This window comes from Lathyrus oleraceus, chromosome 7 (assembly GCF_024323335.1).
Source record: "Lathyrus oleraceus cultivar Zhongwan6 chromosome 7, CAAS_Psat_ZW6_1.0, whole genome shotgun sequence".
In the NCBI taxonomy this organism is placed as follows: domain Eukaryota; kingdom Viridiplantae; phylum Streptophyta; class Magnoliopsida; order Fabales; family Fabaceae; genus Lathyrus; species Lathyrus oleraceus.
In genome coordinates, this window is record NC_066585.1 from 507,165,427 (window position 1) to 507,184,289 (window position 18,863).

The 18,863-nt window shown below is 38.4% G+C and overlaps 2 protein-coding genes across 2 annotated transcripts; both read left to right on the plus strand.

Annotated features, from left to right (window-relative positions):
• The first annotated feature begins 8,895 nt into the window (after window positions 1–8,895).
• LOC127104636 (uncharacterized) lies at window positions 8,896–9,885 on the plus strand. Its single transcript, XM_051041813.1, has 2 exons — window positions 8,896–9,324; window positions 9,643–9,885. Exons 1-2 carry the CDS (start codon window positions 8,896–8,898, stop codon window positions 9,883–9,885), a joined length of 672 nt encoding a protein of 223 aa, XP_050897770.1.
• A 1,033-nt stretch (window positions 9,886–10,918) lies between these two features.
• On the plus strand, window positions 10,919–14,407 carry LOC127105972 (SUN domain-containing protein 4). The gene is made up of 5 exons (XM_051043197.1): window positions 10,919–11,068; window positions 11,196–11,406; window positions 11,573–12,858; window positions 12,969–13,054; window positions 14,143–14,407. Exons 2-5 carry the CDS (start codon window positions 11,244–11,246, stop codon window positions 14,387–14,389), a joined length of 1,782 nt encoding a protein of 593 aa, XP_050899154.1. The 5' UTR covers window positions 10,919–11,068; window positions 11,196–11,243; the 3' UTR covers window positions 14,390–14,407.
• The last annotated feature ends 4,456 nt before the right edge of the window (window positions 14,408–18,863 follow it).

An 18,863-nucleotide genomic window follows, 5' to 3' on the forward strand; every position in this document is an offset into this window, starting at 1 on the left:
ATTCTGTCAGACTACCTTGTCGAGCAACCGATTGATGATTATGAGCCAATGAAGTTTGAATTCCCTGATGAAGACATCATGTTCCTCAAGATAAAAGACTGTGAAGAGCCAGTTGTTGAGGAGGGACCTGATCCAAACGAAAAGTGGACTTTGTTGTTTGATGGGGCTGTCAATGCTAGAGGAAGTGGAATTGGCGCTGTCATTACTACTCCGAAGGGTGCCCACATGCCTTTCACCGCTCGTTTGACTTTTGAGTGCACAAATAATGAAGCTGAGTACGAGGCCTGTATCTTGGGTATTGAGCAAGCCATTGATCTGAGAATCAAGACTCTGGACATCTTCGGAGATTCAGCTCTGGTGATCAATCAAGTGAATGGTGATTGGAATACTCTCCAGCCCACTTTGGTCCCCTACAGAGATTACACGAGAAGACTTTTGACTTTCTTCACAACGGTAAAATTGTATCATATACCTCGTGATGAGAACCAGATGGCAGACGCACTTGCTACTCTATCCTCCATGATCAAGGTAATTCGTTGGAACCATGCTCCCAGGATCGATGTGATGCGCCTTGACAGGGCCGCGTATGTGTTTGCTGCTGAACTGGTAGTCGATGACAAGCCCTGGTATCACGATATCAAGTGTTTTCTGAAGAATCAAGAGTACCCTGCAGGGGCATCCAACAATGACAGAAAGACTTTGAGGAGATTGGCAGGCAGTTTCTTCTTGAACAAAGACGATGTGCTGTATAAGAGGAACTTCGACATGGTTTTGCTCAGATGCGTGGACAGACACGAGGCGGACATGTTAATGCAGGAAGTTCATGAAGGTTCCTTCGGTACTCATGCCGGCGGACATGCAATGGCTAAGAAATTGTTGAGAGCGGGTTATTATTGGATGACCATGGAATCAGATTGTTTCAGGTATGCTCGGAAGTGCCATAAATGCCAGATTTATGCTGATAAGGTGCATGTACCGCCGAATCCTCTAAATGTGATGTCTTCGCCGTGGCCGTTTGCCATGTGGGGCATTGACATGATTGGAAAGATTGAGCCGACTGCTTCCAATGGGCATCGCTTCATCCTTGTTGCCATCGACTATTTCACCAAGTGGGTCGAGGCAGCGTCGTTCGCGAATGTCACGAGACATGTGGTTGCCCGTTTCATCAAGAAAGAAATCATTTGTCGCTATGGGATTCCCGAAAGAATCATTACTGATAATGGTTCTAATCTCAACAACAAAATGATGAAGGAGTTGTGTCAGAACTTCAACATTCAGCATCACAATTCTTCCCCTTACCGCCCTAAGATGAACGACGCTGTTGAGGCGGCAAATAAGAACATAAAGAAGATTGTACAGAAGATGGTCGTCACGTACAAAGATTGGCATGAGATGCTACCTTTCGCCTTGCATGGGTACCGCACTTCAGTACGTACATCGACCGGGGCAACCCCTTACTCCCTTGTGTATGGTATGGAAGCAGTCCTACCTGTTGAAGTGGAGATTCCTTCCCTAAGAGTCTTGTTGGATGTCAAGCTAGACGAAGCTGAATGGATTCGGACAAGGTTCAATGAGTTGAGTCTTATCGAAGAGAAGCGAATGGCAGCCATTTGTCATGGGCAGTTGTATCAGAGTCGGATGAAGAGAGCCTTTGATCAGAAAGTGCATCCTCGTTGTTTCCAAGTCGGAGATTTAGTGTTGAAAAGGATCCTTCCTCCTCAGACAGATCACAGGGGCAAGTGGACTCCTAACTATGATGGACCGTATATTGTCACCAAGGTTTTTGATGGTGGGGCTTTAATGCTTGCAACTATGGATGGTGAAAACTTCACTTCCCCTGTGAACTCAGACGCAGTTAAAAAATACTTCGCATAAAATAGACCCGCTGGACAGTAAAAAGAATAGTCCAGGCAAAAATGGGCATCCCGGCGAACCAAGAAAATGAAAAGGTTCGGGCAAAAATTAGGGACAAAAATAAAAAAAAAGATTGTACACCCGGTAAGTTGAAAACCTGAAAAGGCAACTTAGGCAAAAATGGGTATCCCGGTGGATTGAAAACCCGAAAAGGGCGATCCAGGCAGAAGTTAGGGATTAAGCGAATGACTGCGTTCTGAGTAGTTCTGAATCTCATCTCGTGCCAATGACTGGAAATTTTTGAAGGATAGGAAACAGTCCAATCACTCTTTCAGAAAGCTGGTCATCTGGAGGATCTTGAAGACGGGCAAGTCATAGTAGAATTGGAACCCAATAGAAATCCATTTCACATTGCCATTAGATTAATTTCTGTTTTTATCTATTGTGCGATTACCTCTTTCCAGGGATTGCTTCTTAGTGTAAATGCCTATTCAGAGGCCATTCAATCAATAAAATCATGTTATTCAGTATATCTCTGTTTTCATTTTCATTTTACTGTTTTGTTTGCAAAAATGAAGTCCGAATTTTTGATAAACATTGCATCATGACACATAAGGGCTTTACAGGTACATGCTTAATAAACATTTAAAATTGCTGTAAATTTTAAGTGCTTTGGATCGTCTATTCAGAACAGATACCCTCGGGGCATTCCATTAAAATCCCCTGCGGACGATCGTGAATATCTTCCCCAGTGAAGTCGCCAACAGACGAATCTGGTGTTTTATCCCTGCAGAGCTGATCAGAGTGTTGGATTCTTCAATCCCCAGCAGGTTCTCACCACTGTACTTCCCCAAGCGTTTGTTTCAGGACATACACTCCCCAGTAGAGTTGACAGTGCCAGACTATATATCCCCAGCGGAGTTGACAGTGTCAGACTGTATCTTCCCAGCAGAAGTGGCTGCTCCTTAGAGTTCGATGCCAGATCGATAATCCCAATGCCAGATCCATGGTTTCTTTTCTTGAAGCAGAACCTCGGTACCGTATCAGTGTTTGCTCCCCCTGCTGAGTCATCTCTCGCAAATCATGGTTGCCAGAACCATTGTAGCTTTCCTCAGCAGTAGGCTTCCAATGCCATTCTTTCCCCGATCAGAGTCTCGGTATGGCCAGAACACCGCATGGCTAGTCATCTCCCCACAGAGTTCTTTGCGCTGTGCATCTCCAACAGCCTTGCCAGGGTCCAGAAGATGGTGATCATTTCCCCAGTAGATCCCCTTGCCTCAGCTTGGCATTCTACCCAGCATTTCGCATCCCTGCATGTAGAATCATATTGCATTGCATCCTTCCAAATCGCGTAGCATTTCCATTTTCATGGAGCATTACGCCATTGAAAATTCAAACATACGCATGTAAGCATAAAACATTCTCGGTATCCCAAGTGATAAGCTAGAAGTTGTTTCCAGTACTCAGACTGAAGATTGTTCATGACTTACCTTGTTATCCCCAACAAGTGTCATTGGCCCATGCGTCGCCTCTATTATCATTCCCTATTTCTGCCAATGCTGACAGGCATGAAGTTTTCCGGTATCCAGACCGAAGTGGCATTCAGGCCAGTTTTCCGGTATCCAGACCGAAGTGGCATTCAGGCCAGTTTTCCGGTATCCAGACCGAAGTGGCATTCAGGCCAGTGTTCCGATGTTCAGATCAAAGAAGTTTCCGACGGTCAGGTCGATGCGACTTGTGGCGTTCAGGCCAGTTTTCCGATATTCATATCAAAGTGGCATTCAGGCCAGTTTTCCGGTATCCAGACCGAAGTGGCATTCAGGCCAATTTTCCGATATTCAGATCGAAGTGGCATTCAGGCCAAGTCTTTCCGATGTTCAGATCGAAGAAGTTTCCGACGTTCAGGTCGATGCGACTTGTGGCATTCAGGCCAAGTTTCCGATGTTCAGATCGAAATCCTTTCCAGTATTCAGACTGATGAGCGGCATTCAGGCCATGGTTATTTCTGTGTTACCATTTATTTTGGTATCCAGTTTAACATTCTTTTTCGATATTCAGACTGACTCTCACCGTACCAGACGGATTCTTCTTTCAAGACCACCTCTTTGCCGATTCTGACAGACATTGTTACTTCACTTCACTTCAGTGCAAATTTTTGGGCTTTTATTGTATTCAATCCCTTGATACCTCGAAAGCACGAAAGCAGCTGTCATCTTCTTTCCGGGTCTCCAGTTGATTGAATAGGGGCAGCTGTAATACCCCAAAATTTACCCTTCATTTTTCCTGAAAAAAAAAAGAAAAAAAAAAAAAAAAAAAAAAAAAAAGAAAAAAAAATTTAATTAATTAATTAATTAATTAATTAAATAAATAAAATAAATAAATAAAATATAACAAATTATTTTGGACTTGGGTCTCCCTCATTTTAGCCCATTACCCACGAAAATCAGTCTATAAATACTGAAGTTTCAGTAGAGGAAAACACACTTGGAGTTACACTGGGAGATTCACTTGAGAAAAAGGGAGAGAAGCAAAATACTCTGAGGTTTCCTTGGAACAAAACCCTGAGGAAAAAGATAGTGAGAGAAGAACTAACATAGTTCAAAGCAGCCTCCAAACCCTGAAGGGAAATCAACTTGTAAACCTCACGGGTGCAACTCAATTTCAATCAAGCTCTCCAATCAGGTTTGCCCTATATCCATCATCTTTATGCCTTTAATTTGAATGCTCTAAATGTATGAGGTATTATGGGTGAATTTGATACCTTTTTTGTGAGCCTTTTGTGAATTTTGATGGAATTATTCATGTGGTTACATTTTGATTTAGGGGCAACTCTGGGTTACCCTATTTTGTTTATTCTAACCTGTCTTGTGTTTCCATGGCATTGTTTTCTCTTGATTTCATCCTGCTGCTCTAACCCTTTGTCGAGTTTTATGAGGGCTCACATGGCTTTCACAGAGACACTCGCGTGGTTTCCCACTTTATTTGTGGGATACCCCCTGGAGTTTTATTCTGATTATTCGTGTTGACTGATTTCCTTTGACGGTCCAGCTGGAGACATTTCAGGGTTTCTTGCCCCTTTAACTGCTATAGCTTCGGATCTTTATCCGTGTGGTAATTTTTTCCCTTTCTCATACTTTATCGCTTTCTTAGCTGGAAGACCTCGATAGGAGGCAATGTTTGAGCCCCTGGGTGGCATTTTACTTTGAGATACATGTTTTGTGTTTTGTATTCATATCCCCACATGTAGTGCGGTTCCTTCGTCAAGGACTGCCTGTTTGCCCTCGAGCATCCCAAACCCTAAAACCCAAAGCAACACGTTTACTCCTTCTACTACAGGTGAGTAAGTCTCCGAAGGTCGAGCATCCGGTAGATTGCGTAGTGACGTCGTTCGTCCAAAACCCAATCCATAACCCCGTAGTTAGCCGAACTACGGCTTGCTCTGATTCTCATTCCAGATGAGATACGTAGGCATAAGACGCGATGTCTTAGCGAGCACACATCCCCCCCAACCCATAGGTCAGCCGAGCTACGAAGACTCTGATTCTCATATTCATATGAGATACGTATGCAGTGGATGCGACATCCGCGCGAGTCATTTCTCTTAACCTTTTAGTAAATAGTACATTAGATAAACTCACACCCTTTAGACAAAAGCTACAAAAGTGGATCCCGTAGAGTACTATGGATGCGTAGGGGTGCTAATACCTTCCCTTCGCATAATCGACTCCCGAACCCAAGATTTGGTTGCGAGACCCCGTCTTGTCCTTTCCTTTTTTCAGGTTTACTTCGAGCGTTTCCTTTCCCTCCTTTGGGATGAATAACGCACGGTGGCGACTCTCCTGTCATTCTCTTTCGCCGGTTGTTTTTTTCGCGCACTGTATTTTTCAGGTTGCGACAAACATTTCCCTGACGAACATTAAATAAACTAGTTGTCGAGACCCTTTTATGTTTTCTCGTTGAGAACTGATGAACCTGCTTCCCGATGAAGTCCTACTAGCTGAATATGGTGTATCTCAACAAGTCCATGTACCACCTTAGTACTGCCTCCTTGAGGGTTCCTGCTAAGAGTTTGCATTTGAGAGAGTCTGCTGCAACAATTATGGCCATATGGGTATTGTAGGCGATGATATGCTCATGATGACCACGTCTTCCATAAAAATGTGTTGTTTCCTTTATTCCACAACAACTGGTTATTATTGTTATTGTTGTTGTTGCATTTCCCGCTAGTTTCATACATCACCTTACAAAGCTTCATTTTTTAGTTGTAATTCTTCCTTAGCGGCCAACATTTCTATTATGACATGTTGATCATCACTTTTACTACTTGCGGTATTTCTCACCATCGGGAAACAATGATCTTGTTATGGAACTTTTAGAAGGTGTGTCATAGGAAAGTTTTACAGACTCCATGATGGGCGCCAAATGTATTAGAACAATGTAAATGGTTGTAGCCTTGATGATCATATAACCAATAAAGCTTTAGTTGTAGTATTATTTATTGTTCGATCCTTTCTCCTTTACTACCCTTATGTCTTCTATAACTCAACTTCCCCCATATTTCCCCGGTGGTTATGACTTTTATTGTATTTATATTGGTTAATATTGTTGTCCTTTCATATGTAACGACCATAATGACCATTAAATGATGTTACCTTACATGGGCCTAATAGTCACAAGGGTTATTAATATTGTTGACTCCCTATATTCCAAACTGATCAAGATTGTTATTTATGACCACATGTAGGTTATTGATAGTTGGTTTACATCTCGCCCTTAGCTTTAGTATACCACGAGACTCTACGAGCTTATATAAGGGGTATGATTCATTGATGTTAAGCCCATCATGAGATCGGGCGAGCTCGCCACCTCTTCGAAATAACGAGCTCTCGTGGTTCTCTCGACTCTTTCCCTCTAAGTCTTCTACGGGCTCTATGCTTAAAGTGCAGAGGTTGATTGATGTAGAGTGAATCTTGAGTTGATATGTACACAATCCCCTAAGCACGAGACATGGATGGGCAAAATGCTTTGAAATACAAGTAAACCAAACATATAGAGATTGATATAGGCATACCGATACAATATTTAAATCATAAATATTAATATTTTTGCTAACTTTTTAAATATTTAAGATAACAATATAATATTTTTTTTTATAAATATTTATTTTATTTTAACAAGATTTGATAAAAAAACATAGTTGTGAATTTTAATAACTATTCCCTTGTGATTATAAATGTCACTTTTACAATGTTAATATGTTATAATTTTTAAAAAAAAAATTGATATGATATAATATTTGAAATTATTTATTAATATATTTTTATTCATTTTATTTCAATTTATCTATATTTTAATAAATAAAATTATTAAAACTAATAAAATTAATTATTATTTTAAAAATTATACAATTTTAAGATAGACAAATATTCAAACCTCTTTGAAGTAGCTTATCAATTTTCACAAATCCACCATGATATTCAGTGACAAATTTAGAGATGAGAAAAAAGATTAACTTGGCTTGCCTACCTTAGTTGGTAGATATAAATGGAAAGATTTCAACTACATCCTTGATAGAGTCCGAAAGAAATTTAACAGATGGAAGGAGCAGAACCTCATATATGTTGGAAAAACCATTCTAATACAAGTGGTTGCCCAGGCCATCCCCACTTACACTATGAGTGTTTTTAGGCTCCCGGATAGCCTGTGCCAAGAGATTGACAGGGTTATAAGGATTTTTTTTGTAGGGAGCTAAAGATAAAACTAGGAAGATCTGTTGGAAGAACTGAGAGAAAGTTTGAAAAGAAAAGGACAAAGTTTGTTTGGGTTTTAGAAGCATGACATATTTTAATGAGACTGTCTTAGCTAAGCATGTGTGTAGAGTTCTAATTGAAAATGATACCTTAGTGCACCAATGTTTAAAAGAAAAGTTCTTTCATAATAGCAATCTCATTAAAGCTATTATGAAACCTACTAATAGTTATATGTGGAAAATTTTGGTCCAAACTAAGGAGAAATTACTTAAAGGCTATATCACTAAGATTTGGGGTGACCATTAGCTACCGTACCAAGGAAGGTTTAAAATACTAACTTGGAATGTATTCCGAAGTGTTTTGAGTTAGGGACCTAATTGGTCATGATAGCTAAACTTGGAACATCCAGCTCATCGATCGAACTTTTCTTCCCTGTGACAGTGAAAGAAATCTTCAAATTTCTTTAGGAAATGGTGAGGAAGAAGATGTTATTATATGGATGACCACTAAGGATGGTAATTATACTATCTGATCAGGTTACCATTGGTTCAATCAACAAACTTCCAAGGATATTTCTGAGACCTCTAACTTGGAAAGGAGCAAGAAAGTGTGGAACAAGTTTTGGAGCATCAGAACTCAACCTAAGATTCAAGACCTTGGATGGAGAATCCTAAATAAGGTTATACCTACCAGGAGTGATCTTAGTAAAATAGGTGATTCGTTTCTATTATACTGTCCCAACTGTCTCACTCAGGAAGAAACCCTTGAACACCCATTTCTAAAGTGTGATAAGGATATGAGAATATGGTTTGGTTCCATCCTCAACATCAATTTCAACCAAAACCATAACATCAAATTCATTGAGTGGCTATGGCAAATTATAGAAATGAAAGATAAAGATATTATAGAAAAATGTTGACTTATCTATACTATATCTAGTGGGCCAAAAACAAAAAGATTTTTGAGTGCGAATATTTCTACTGAGGAAATTATACAATATGCTAATTACATGCTCAATAACCAAAAAGGCAACCAAATTGACAAGAAAAGCACTAATGAGAAGGGAAAGAATGATCACTTGCTGGATACGTCTGAGTCTAGCAAAAGAAGGAGAAATCAATTACCCTGCAAACATTAGACTCGAGGCATGTAGTTGAGGAAGAACAATAAAAGAAAAAATAACAACAATCAGAAGTGGACTCAAATTGAGTTCAGACAAAAGAATAATGACCAAAAAAGACACATAAGGAATACCTTTAAAGTGGACACATGTCAAAATTATGACACTTACATGAACAATGAAGGCACCAACAAAGATCAACAAGTTGGCAAGTCTGTGAATAATACCATGAACCGAACGAAGAATGTTAAGCAAAATTCCCACAAACAATGGGATACCTACATCAGCAACAGTAATATAACTAAGTATAACAAGAAGGGTAAAAGGAAGGAAGAAAAATCACATACCTTGCAAGAAGACCGCACTGATAGGCTAGAAGATCATCATGAAGATAAACATACTAAGCTAAAGCAAAACAAGGATAAGAAACCAGTGGGTAATAGCTATACTAGCATCAACATGGAGACTCAAGACACAACAAAAGAAATGATACACATGAGGGAGAAAGACCATAAAATTACTTTGCAAGATGGGCGCAATGGGCAGAAAGGAGGAACCTCAAAAGTCAGCAAAGGGAAGAACAATAATGAATACAACAAGGTCAGTAAAAAGGAAAAAAAATGGAACAAAATAGTGAATCATTTCAAATGGGATAACAATAAACCTTTGTGTATCAAAGATACCCACGACAACAAGACGAAAACCATTAAACACAAAGCGGAGAATCATCCAGAGGGAGAAAAGTGTCGAGATCACAACATGCATATGAAAGACAATCAAATATGGTAAGAAACGAGAAGGTGAAGTTAGGGGAAAAACATGCAACTGAACATCGTAAATAACATCAGTAAGAGAAAATACCTTATAGAGATATCTCAACTTCATCATGATATAGGGAACAAAATAACTGATTTTCAGAATACTAAACCAAATCACCTTAGTCATAGGTGCAACAATAGAGAAAACAAGGATTGTCATGAAGACTATAAAAAAATCGACGATTACAATAAGAGGGATACCCGATCTACCCGAACGAATAACATGCAAATGGAAACCTGGAATGATGAAGCTTTCAACAATGATGCCAAGGAAGGAAAGTGCGAAAGAAACCCTGGAAGCAAATTTCTGAATCACAACGAAGATAAAAAAGCAAAAGAATAGAGAAACAAACAACATTTATAAGCACAATAAGAGCGAGAATCAAAATGTTATCTCCATGCCGTTAAAAATGACGAATTCAGATAATGATATTCATTACATAAGCACTGATGCTAATCTCGCCATAACAGGGGTTTGGAACATGAGAGCCCTTATTTAGATGAAGAAAGGTTATATAAAGGCTAAAATAACATAACGACAATGAGGTTATCCAAATCCTACGGCAGTGGAAGCACAAGCTATTATGAATGTGATCATGTTGGCTCAGATGATGAAGCTGAGGAAAATTTTCATTCTCACTAATTGTGAAACTATGGTGAAGAAAATGAATGAGAAGAAGAACGGCGTTACACATTTGGACATGACTCACTTAGGGTATTAATGTAAACTAATTAAGAAAACCCTAATTAAGTTTGACTATAGTGGCATTAAGCATATAAACCGTACCCAAAACCACAAAGCCCATAACCTAGCTCAAATAACAATCTATTATCAACCTTTCAAAATACTATTGGATTATTTTCCAAATTTGCCCTTCCAACTTTTTCATTTTACATTAACATTTGAACATATATGTAATCAACAAATATCACAAATAAAGCTCAACCAAACCTCTATTTGCATGCCAAATGTCAATTAACCATTGACTATCTCAAATAAATTTTTTCCCCCTTAATACATATCAAATATTTTATATTCTATTAAATAAATTTACTCGTGCGGTCATACGGATATCTAACAGGTGAATTTGGAGAATCCCAATAATATGGTAACCAAGGCTTTCATGGTCATTTTTAATTAATCAATATATTTCTGAATTAAAAAAATGCGACGTATGAAGTAAGAAAATAAACTTAGTCAAAAAAAAAAGAAGAAGACAAGTAATTAGGATAAAAAAAAAACAATTTTAAATTTTGAATTCAGTTGATGTGGCTTACATTAATTAGCTCGGATAAAGACACTTACGTCGGCAACCCTTAAATCCGGCATAATCACTTAGTACGTCGGTAACCCTTAATCAGTAAGTAACAACCACGCGCTACGTTCCGCGATTCGGCTTTTCTACAATAAACTAATAACTCTTATATTTAATTTCATTCTGAATTTACTTTCCAAAACGAACAAACACAGAACACACACAGATCCATCGTCAACGCCATTTCAAAAGCCACAAAAATCAAACAAGGTAAACACAATTTCCCAATCCTCTCTTATTATTATTATTATTATTACAAATTGATCATTATTTTTTTCGTTTATTTTTAATTTCTTGAGATCGATGTTTGAATTTCGGAAAATTGTGTAATTTGCAGGTTAATTTAATGGAAATTTGTGTGTTACTGAATCTGGATTGATGTGCAATGCAGAGATCACGTAAAGCTCTTCTTTCAAGAAGAGCTTCTCTTGTTCATAACCCTATTAAAAGTTCTTCATCTGGAATAAGTAACAGTTTTTGTGAAGTTTCTTTGGTTTTTGTTTTGTGGGGGTTACTTATTCTTTTCAGCTTATGGGTCAGTTACACAGGTATTACTATATACCTTTTCATTTGTTATCTTGTGTTTTCATAATGTATTATTATTATGTTTAAGACAACACTCAAATAAGATTTTGCTTTTATAAAGTGACAACAATTTTGTCGCAGACATGTGTCTTATAGTTTTGTTTACCTGTTTATTATTTCTGTATGTAGATGGTTCTGAAGAGATTTCAGATGGAGTATCGAATTGGAAACAAGTTAACCATGGATTTTGTGAAATCTCTGATACCGCTGATAAATATTTTATTAAAAGAAATGATGCCTGCATTCCGTCGGAGACTTTGTTATACTCTCAAGGTGGAGGTACTAAGGCTAATGGTTTAGTTGGCGAGTCACTCACGTTAGACTATGCAGTGCCCGGTGATTTTAGTAGAGGGGAGCATGTAGTTGAGAGTTCTGAATCTGCTGTCAAACTTGAAAATGATGTAAAAAAATCTGATCTCTTATCTCGGGCTGTGCCTCTTGGTCTTGATGAATTCAAGAGCAGGGCGATCAGTTCGAAAGTTAAGTCAGGCACGGGTCAATCTGGAAGTGTAATACATAGATTGGAGCCTGGTGGTGCAGAATATAATTATGCTTCGGCATCAAAGGGAGCTAAAGTTTTAGGTTCTAATAAAGAAGGCAAAGGTGCCTCTAATATCTTAAGCAGGGACAAAGACAAGTATCTTCGAAATCCATGTTCTGTGGAGGAGAAATTTGTCATTATAGAACTTTCAGAAGAAACCTTAGTAGATACTGTAGAAATAGCTAATTTTGAGCACCATTCTTCCAATTTGAAAGACTTTGAAATCCATGGAAGTCTGAACTTTCCAACAGATGTTTGGGTTTTCCTTGGGAATTTTACTGCCTCAAATGTGAGGCACGCTCAAAGGTTTGTTCTTAAAGAGCCAAAATGGGTGAGATACCTAAAGTTGCATCTTCAAAGTCACTATGGTTCAGAGTTTTATTGCACACTAAGTGTTGTTGAAGTCTTTGGCGTGGATGCCGTGGAGAGGATGCTGGAGGATTTAATAAATACTCAAGATAATTTATTTGCATCTGGAGAAGGTAATGATGATAAGAAGACAGTATCATCCCATCCTGATCCTGCTGAGAGTGAACATGTTCATCAAACTACTATTGAGGGGATCAGTTCAGACCCTGCTTCGGATATCTCTTCTGGCAATCATGAGACGGCAAACACTAAGGTTCCTGATCCAGTTGAAGAAACCCGTCAACAAGTTGGCAGAATGCCTGGGGATACTGTTCTCAAGATTCTAATGCAGAAAGTCCGTTCTCTAGACTTAAATTTATTTGTTTTGGAGCGGTATATGGAAGATTTAAACTCTAGATATGTCAATATTTTCAAAGATTACGGCAAAGACATTGGAGAAAAAGATATACTTCTACAGAAGATCAAAGAAGACATTAGGAACCTCATTGGCCAGCAGGATGTTATAGTATGTTAATTCTATCACGGATATTGTTGGCAATATTTGCACTTGCTTAAATAAAATTCATTACTTTACTGCTTCTTATTCATTTTGGAAATGATTTGTTGCTCATGCAGGCAAAAGATGCTAGGGATCTCAATTCTTGGAAGTCTCGAGTTTCTTTGCAGTTGGATCATTTACTTCAGGACAATGCTGCTTTGAGGTGAAAATTAACAATACAAGTTTTTCATAGCTTCTCACCCTATGATATGAACTCAGTAGCTAATTCAGGTTTAGTAACTAGTGTAAACTGACTGCAAAGGTTTTTAAAACCATAGGAGTAACATCTCTTGGTCTCCCTTTCTTGGTCTTTCAATCAGGGTTTGATGGCTAGAGACCAGACTGGTCAGTCTGACAAAAAACTAGTGAATTACTGACAATGGCTAAGAATTAGAATAAATTTTCCACCCAAGTGCGGCATTTGGATTGCCATCATTGCAACCTTCAACAAGTTGATTGTTTTGGGTGTGAGATGATGAATTTAGTCCCACATTGTAGAGATATTGCAGAGTGTGTATAAAACTTGGGCAGTCCTCACCTAAACCTTACTAACAGGTTTTGTATGGTTGAGTTAGGTCGCATCCAAAATTTAGATCTGTTGTTAGGCTTCCACGCATCAAGACCATTGGGCTTGGGCATGAGCGTTGTTATTAAATGGGGACCATGGCAGAATGGCATGGCAAATTTTTCGACACCCTCCACAGCCAATTTCTGAAGAAATAGTTGCCATGGTGGTGCCTAGGCCGCAGTGCTGTGCTTATAGGGAGGATTTTTGGCCTTCCTCCATATTCTACCATCATCCATTGACAGCGTTGTGTGTGAGGGTGTGTGTTGGAAATTCCGCCGTATGTGCAGTCATGCCCATAGCCGCATAAGTGAGTTAGGTTGCCTTCATTGCAGCCTCCAGGACCTTAATTGTTTTTGGTATGAGAGAATGGATTTAGCCCCATACTGTCTGAAATATGGCCTAAGTAGTGTTTATAAAGTTTTGGCTGATCTTACCTTACAAGTCGGTTTTATAGGGGTGTGAGGTTTTTCTCCGAGGCACATTCTCGTTGTAATCCTCCCCGATTAATCCCCTGTTTCTGCATCCAATTCACTATTAGTTTCTTGACGTCGGATACATGTGTGGTGTGTTATGTGGCCAGTTTCTTGATACTCTTTAGAAAGCAAAACTATTTTTCCTTTAACAGATTATGCTTTCAATGATTTAGTTCTTTGGAATCTTAAAAATGTTTCTTAATATTTCAGGTTTGAAGTCGAAAAGGTCCGGCAGAAGCAGGTCTCTTTGGAAAACAAGGGTGTAATTGTGTTTTTATTATGTTGCATTTTTTCATTGATTGCTGTGTTATGGCTGTGTTTGGATATGGCTAAGAATATCTGTAGAGCACTATTATGTGTTGATAGAACAGCTGACTCCAGGAATTTTTGTGTAGGCTCTTCCTGGTTTCTTCTATTATTTAGTTGTATCATTATTATTTTCATATTAATTTTATAATAGTCCATTTTTGAGATATGTTTTTATCTTGTGTCAGATGCTCAGTAATGAAGTTGCTTCTTTTAATATTGATATTAGAAACTCCCTTTCAATTTTAACTTATAGTGGACGTAATTTTGATTTCAAAGTTATGATGAAGTTGCTTGTTTATGATGAAGTAGCCTTCAAAACCTTCAAGCCACATAGAAGCCACTACACATGTGAACAACTTCTTAGTCATCCAATTCCACATCCATAGTTGCTTCCACCTTTATCAAGATGTTCTTAAAGTTGCAGGTTAAACTACTTCCTTTTCTCCTAAGCAATAAAATAATTTAATAAAATATATAAGATTCAGGTTTATAAATAACATAATCATAATGGATGGCAAGCAAGGAACAAGCTCAGCTGCTAAACTTTTTTTAGATGACCGTCTGAGCTATTTGTAAAATATTTATGGTCTAGTGTCAAATGCATATAAAATTTGACCACTTTGTTTGAAGTGGTTATTAAAGTTGTCTTTCATAATAAAGTAAAATGCATATAAAATTTGACCACTTTGTTTGAAGTGGTTATGAAAGTTGTCTTTCATAATAAAGTATTATGTCCTAAGGATATTTCAGTCCGGGCCACGTATGCATGTTTCATTCTTATTCATATGTATATTAAAATATTTGCCGGCCTAAGCATCAATCTTTCTTGTAAAGGGTCGATTAAAAAATTTACCGACACTCCTTTCTTCACAAAATACTCTCATATGCTTAAATATATCATAAAAGATATCTCTAATAAAATTATGTTGGTATAGGAAACTTCTTTCTATAAAGTGTGTGCTCTTTAAAAGTGTCGAGGGAGTGTGGCTCGTGTTGTCCTAATTCATTAATAGGAATAGCTACGAGAAATCATGAGTATGAATTATCTGAAAACATACAAAAATTATTATTTTTTTCTTGGTCATGTCAAACTTTATTTCTATATTTTGACCAGTTTAATTAAGAATGCATTCACCATGGTCTATAGGGGTTGTGGTGTTCTTGATAGTAAATATGTTAAGATCAAAAAGTTAAAATTATACCACTAATATCATCCAAAGTTTAAAATCAAATTTCATACTACATATTCTACGATATCTCAATAGGTGATTTTTTACCACCTAAGATTGGGCTCTAGAAGCCACAAAAGGTGATTTTTTACCACCTAAGATTGGGCTCTAGAAGCCACAAACCAGTATGAGGAAATCTATATTGTTGAATATATATCAAAATTTCAAACCTAATAGATAAATCAAAATAAAAAACCTTACAGGTAAGGAAGTCATCATTAATTGAAAGTCTTTGAAGAAATGACTTCCACCAACTACAATATCTTCGATCAGTCCTCACAAATCTTTATCTAATCATATAATTTCCTCTTCCACGTGAATCGATTAACATGGCCTTAAGCCAAAAAATGTTTATGACAATACCCGTACGAGAACAAAATAGAAGAAAAACACTTTATGAATCCCTTAATCATTGAAGCACGTGCATTAAATCAACATCCTCAGGAGCTTTCTTCATGAAAAATCTCCCGATAAAACTTTAATCTCGATGAACAATGTAACACCCCGATAAAAATAAGATAATTATTTAATTTAAGTTAATATTATATTTATTAATTTAATTAAATAATTGGAATTATTGGATTAATATTATTGGATTATTATTATTATTGGAATAATAATTATTGGAAAGTATATAAGTGGGAAATAAGAAAAGAGTTTCATTTTTGGTAAAGAGGGTTTTTACGTGAAAAGCAGAGAAGCGGCTGAAAAGAGGAAAAGGGCAAAGAGACAGAGCAAGAGGAAGAAGATTGGAGCTTAAGGATTTGCTGGATTAACTCAGGTAAGGGGGGTTTATCGTCGTTTAATGGGTATTATGGGTTAGCATGTAATGGGTAGTGATAAACCGTTGAATTGACCCTAATTGGGATTGTCGAATGCTGAAAATTGTGATGAATATGTTGTGTAAAAACTGAAATTTAACCTGTAATTGAGTGTGTTGTAATTCCCCTAACGTATAGCTTTTTACGGAATTGGAATCGGAGGTCCGGAAGTCCTCCAACGGCGGAAAATGCGGAGAATTCTGCATTCTGCTTTGTGTTAGCGCAGGAACTGCTGTTTTGTCTGCGTTAACCGGTTAACCCAGGGTGTTAACCGGTTAACACTGTTGCGAATTATGAAATTAGTGCTGTTTTGCCTGCGTTAACCGGTTAACCCAGGGCGTTAACCGGTTAACGCTGATACGTTTTGGGCAGTAAGCGTGTTTTGCCTGCGTTAACCGGTTAACCCAGGGCGTTAACCGGTTAACACTGTTGCAGTATGGAAAAATTGTTAAATTAAATGTTGTGTGCCTAATGGGTGGTTGCCTATATCAGTGTGTGATATGGTAGGGATTATTTCCCGCTATTTTGAGCAGTATAGGTATTAGTAGAGTGTGCTAATACTGTGGTTGATTATTTGACATGATATGATGTTTTGATACATGTGTTGATGATGTTTGATGGTGTGCATAATGTTGTGAATGTACATGTTATGTATGCAATTGTGAATGGACTGGTGTATGGCTTAGAGTGCGAGCATATGTCCATTGTGGATTTTGTTGTTGATGTTGCATTGCTAGGCGATTAGCATGCATATTGTGGCCTTTAGGGTGGTAGCTAATTCCCATGGTGAGGAATTAGTGAGTTAGTCATTTTGGACTGTTGTTGATGTTTGCATGCTAGGTGATTAGCGTGCATAGCATGGCCCAATTGGGGTGGTAGCTAATTCCCATGGTGAGGAATTAGTGAGTGAGTCACTAGGTCTCAAATGAGTGGGACTAGTGGGCTTGGTAGCCGTGCCTGGATTTGGACGGTGAGGTGAACTATATGTTCACAAAGAGTCGGTACCGCATGCATGGAGTCTCATTGCATAATTGATGTATGGTGTATAATATGAATGGATGTATTCCAGTATTATACGTGTGTTGTGTGTTGTGTGTTGTGTTGATGTTGAGTATGATTGAGTTGATATTGCTGTTACTGAACGTGTAATCTGATTTGGGTGATGAAATGTGTTAAATTACTTAGCATTACATGATATTTTATAATGCTTATTATATCGATTGAGGAACTCACCCTTACAACTATTTTTCAGGTAACGAGCAATGAGTTGAGTAGAAGTTAATGCTTGGAGTCTAGTGTAGTCTCCTTAGTGGGTCGTGCTCTGATAGATGTAACATCGGGATGGGATGTTTTAACTTGTTTTAAATGTTTTATTGTTGGTGGTGAACCATTTTACATGTAATGTCTTACATGATTGATGAGATTTATATCCGCTGCGTTTTATGCAAATGTTTATGTTTTGAATTAATAAAGGAGCATGACCGTTATATTGTTGAATGGTGTGGAATATTGTGTGACACCCTTAAATGGCATATTTACTCTGATTGATATATGTTGTTATTTTAATTAAATATTTGGGGTATTTTAGAAGGGTGTTACATTAGTGGTATCAGAGCATAGTCGGTCGAGTCGAGTCGTAATTATTCTGTTTCCCTGTACGGGATAGGTGTTGTGTACCCCTATCAGTACTTATTGTTTTAGCTTGTTGGGTTTTCAGAATAGAGATGGCTGGAAGAGGTAGAGATGATGCTGCGATTGCTGAGGCTCTGGGTATGCTAGCTGGAGTACTTGGAGGGAATCCGAATGTTGTGGGAATGGGAGCTGCTCGTCAATTGAGTGAGTTCCAGAAGAACAATCCTCCAATGTTCAAGGGAGCATACGATCCAGATGGTGCTCAGAAGTGGTTGAAGGAGATCGAGAGGATCTTCCGAGTAACTGAGTGTGCCGATAACCAAAAGGTCAGGTTCGGTACGCATATGCTGTCAGAGGAAGCAGATGATTGGTGGGTTGCTACCCGCACTGAGTTGGAAAATGCTGGGAATGCTGAGATCACTTGGGCTGTGTTCAGAGAGAGATTCCTGAGGAAGTATTTTCCAGAGGATGTTAGAGGAAAGAAAGAGATAGAGTTCTTGGAATTGAAGCAGGGCAATCGGTCGGTTACTGAGTATGCTGCTAAGTTCACAGAGCTGTCGAAGTATTACACTCCCTATAGTGAGGCTGCTGGAGAATTTTCGAAATGTGTGAAGTTTGAGAACGGGTTGCGTCCCGAGATCAAACAGGCTATTGGATATCAGCGGATCAGAGTGTTTTCTGACTTGGTTGACTGTTGCAGGATTTTTGAACAGGATTCCAAAGCCAGAGCAGAGAGCTATCAGCAAAGGGTTGATAGAAGAGGCAAGAATCAGAATGATCGTGGGAAACCGTATGCAGCTGGCAGAGGTTTCCAGAGTCAGAGTGGGATGAAGAGGCCTAGTGGGGGAGACTCTAGTGCTCCTGCTAAGTGTTACAGATGTGGTCAGGCTGGACATCGTGTCCATGAGTGTACCAGTGCTGAGAAGAAATGTTTCGTGTG

What these genes read in the sequence shown, in the direction of transcription:
- LOC127104636 (XM_051041813.1), top strand. Translation starts at nt 8,896, where the DNA reads ATGAACAATGAAGGCACCAACAAAGATCAACAAGTTGGCAAGTCTGTG. An exon ending in ACAATAATGAATACAACAAG is followed by an intron (nt 9,325 to 9,642) that starts GTCAGTAAAAAG and finishes ACTGATTTTCAG; the next exon opens with AATACTAAACCAAATCACCT.
- LOC127105972 (XM_051043197.1), top strand. Translation starts at nt 11,244, where the DNA reads ATGCAGAGATCACGTAAAGCTCTTCTTTCAAGAAGAGCTTCTCTTGTT. An exon ending in TTGGCCAGCAGGATGTTATA is followed by an intron (nt 12,859 to 12,968) that starts GTATGTTAATTC and finishes TTGCTCATGCAG; the next exon opens with GCAAAAGATGCTAGGGATCT. An exon ending in CAGGACAATGCTGCTTTGAG is followed by an intron (nt 13,055 to 14,142) that starts GTGAAAATTAAC and finishes TTAATATTTCAG; the next exon opens with GTTTGAAGTCGAAAAGGTCC.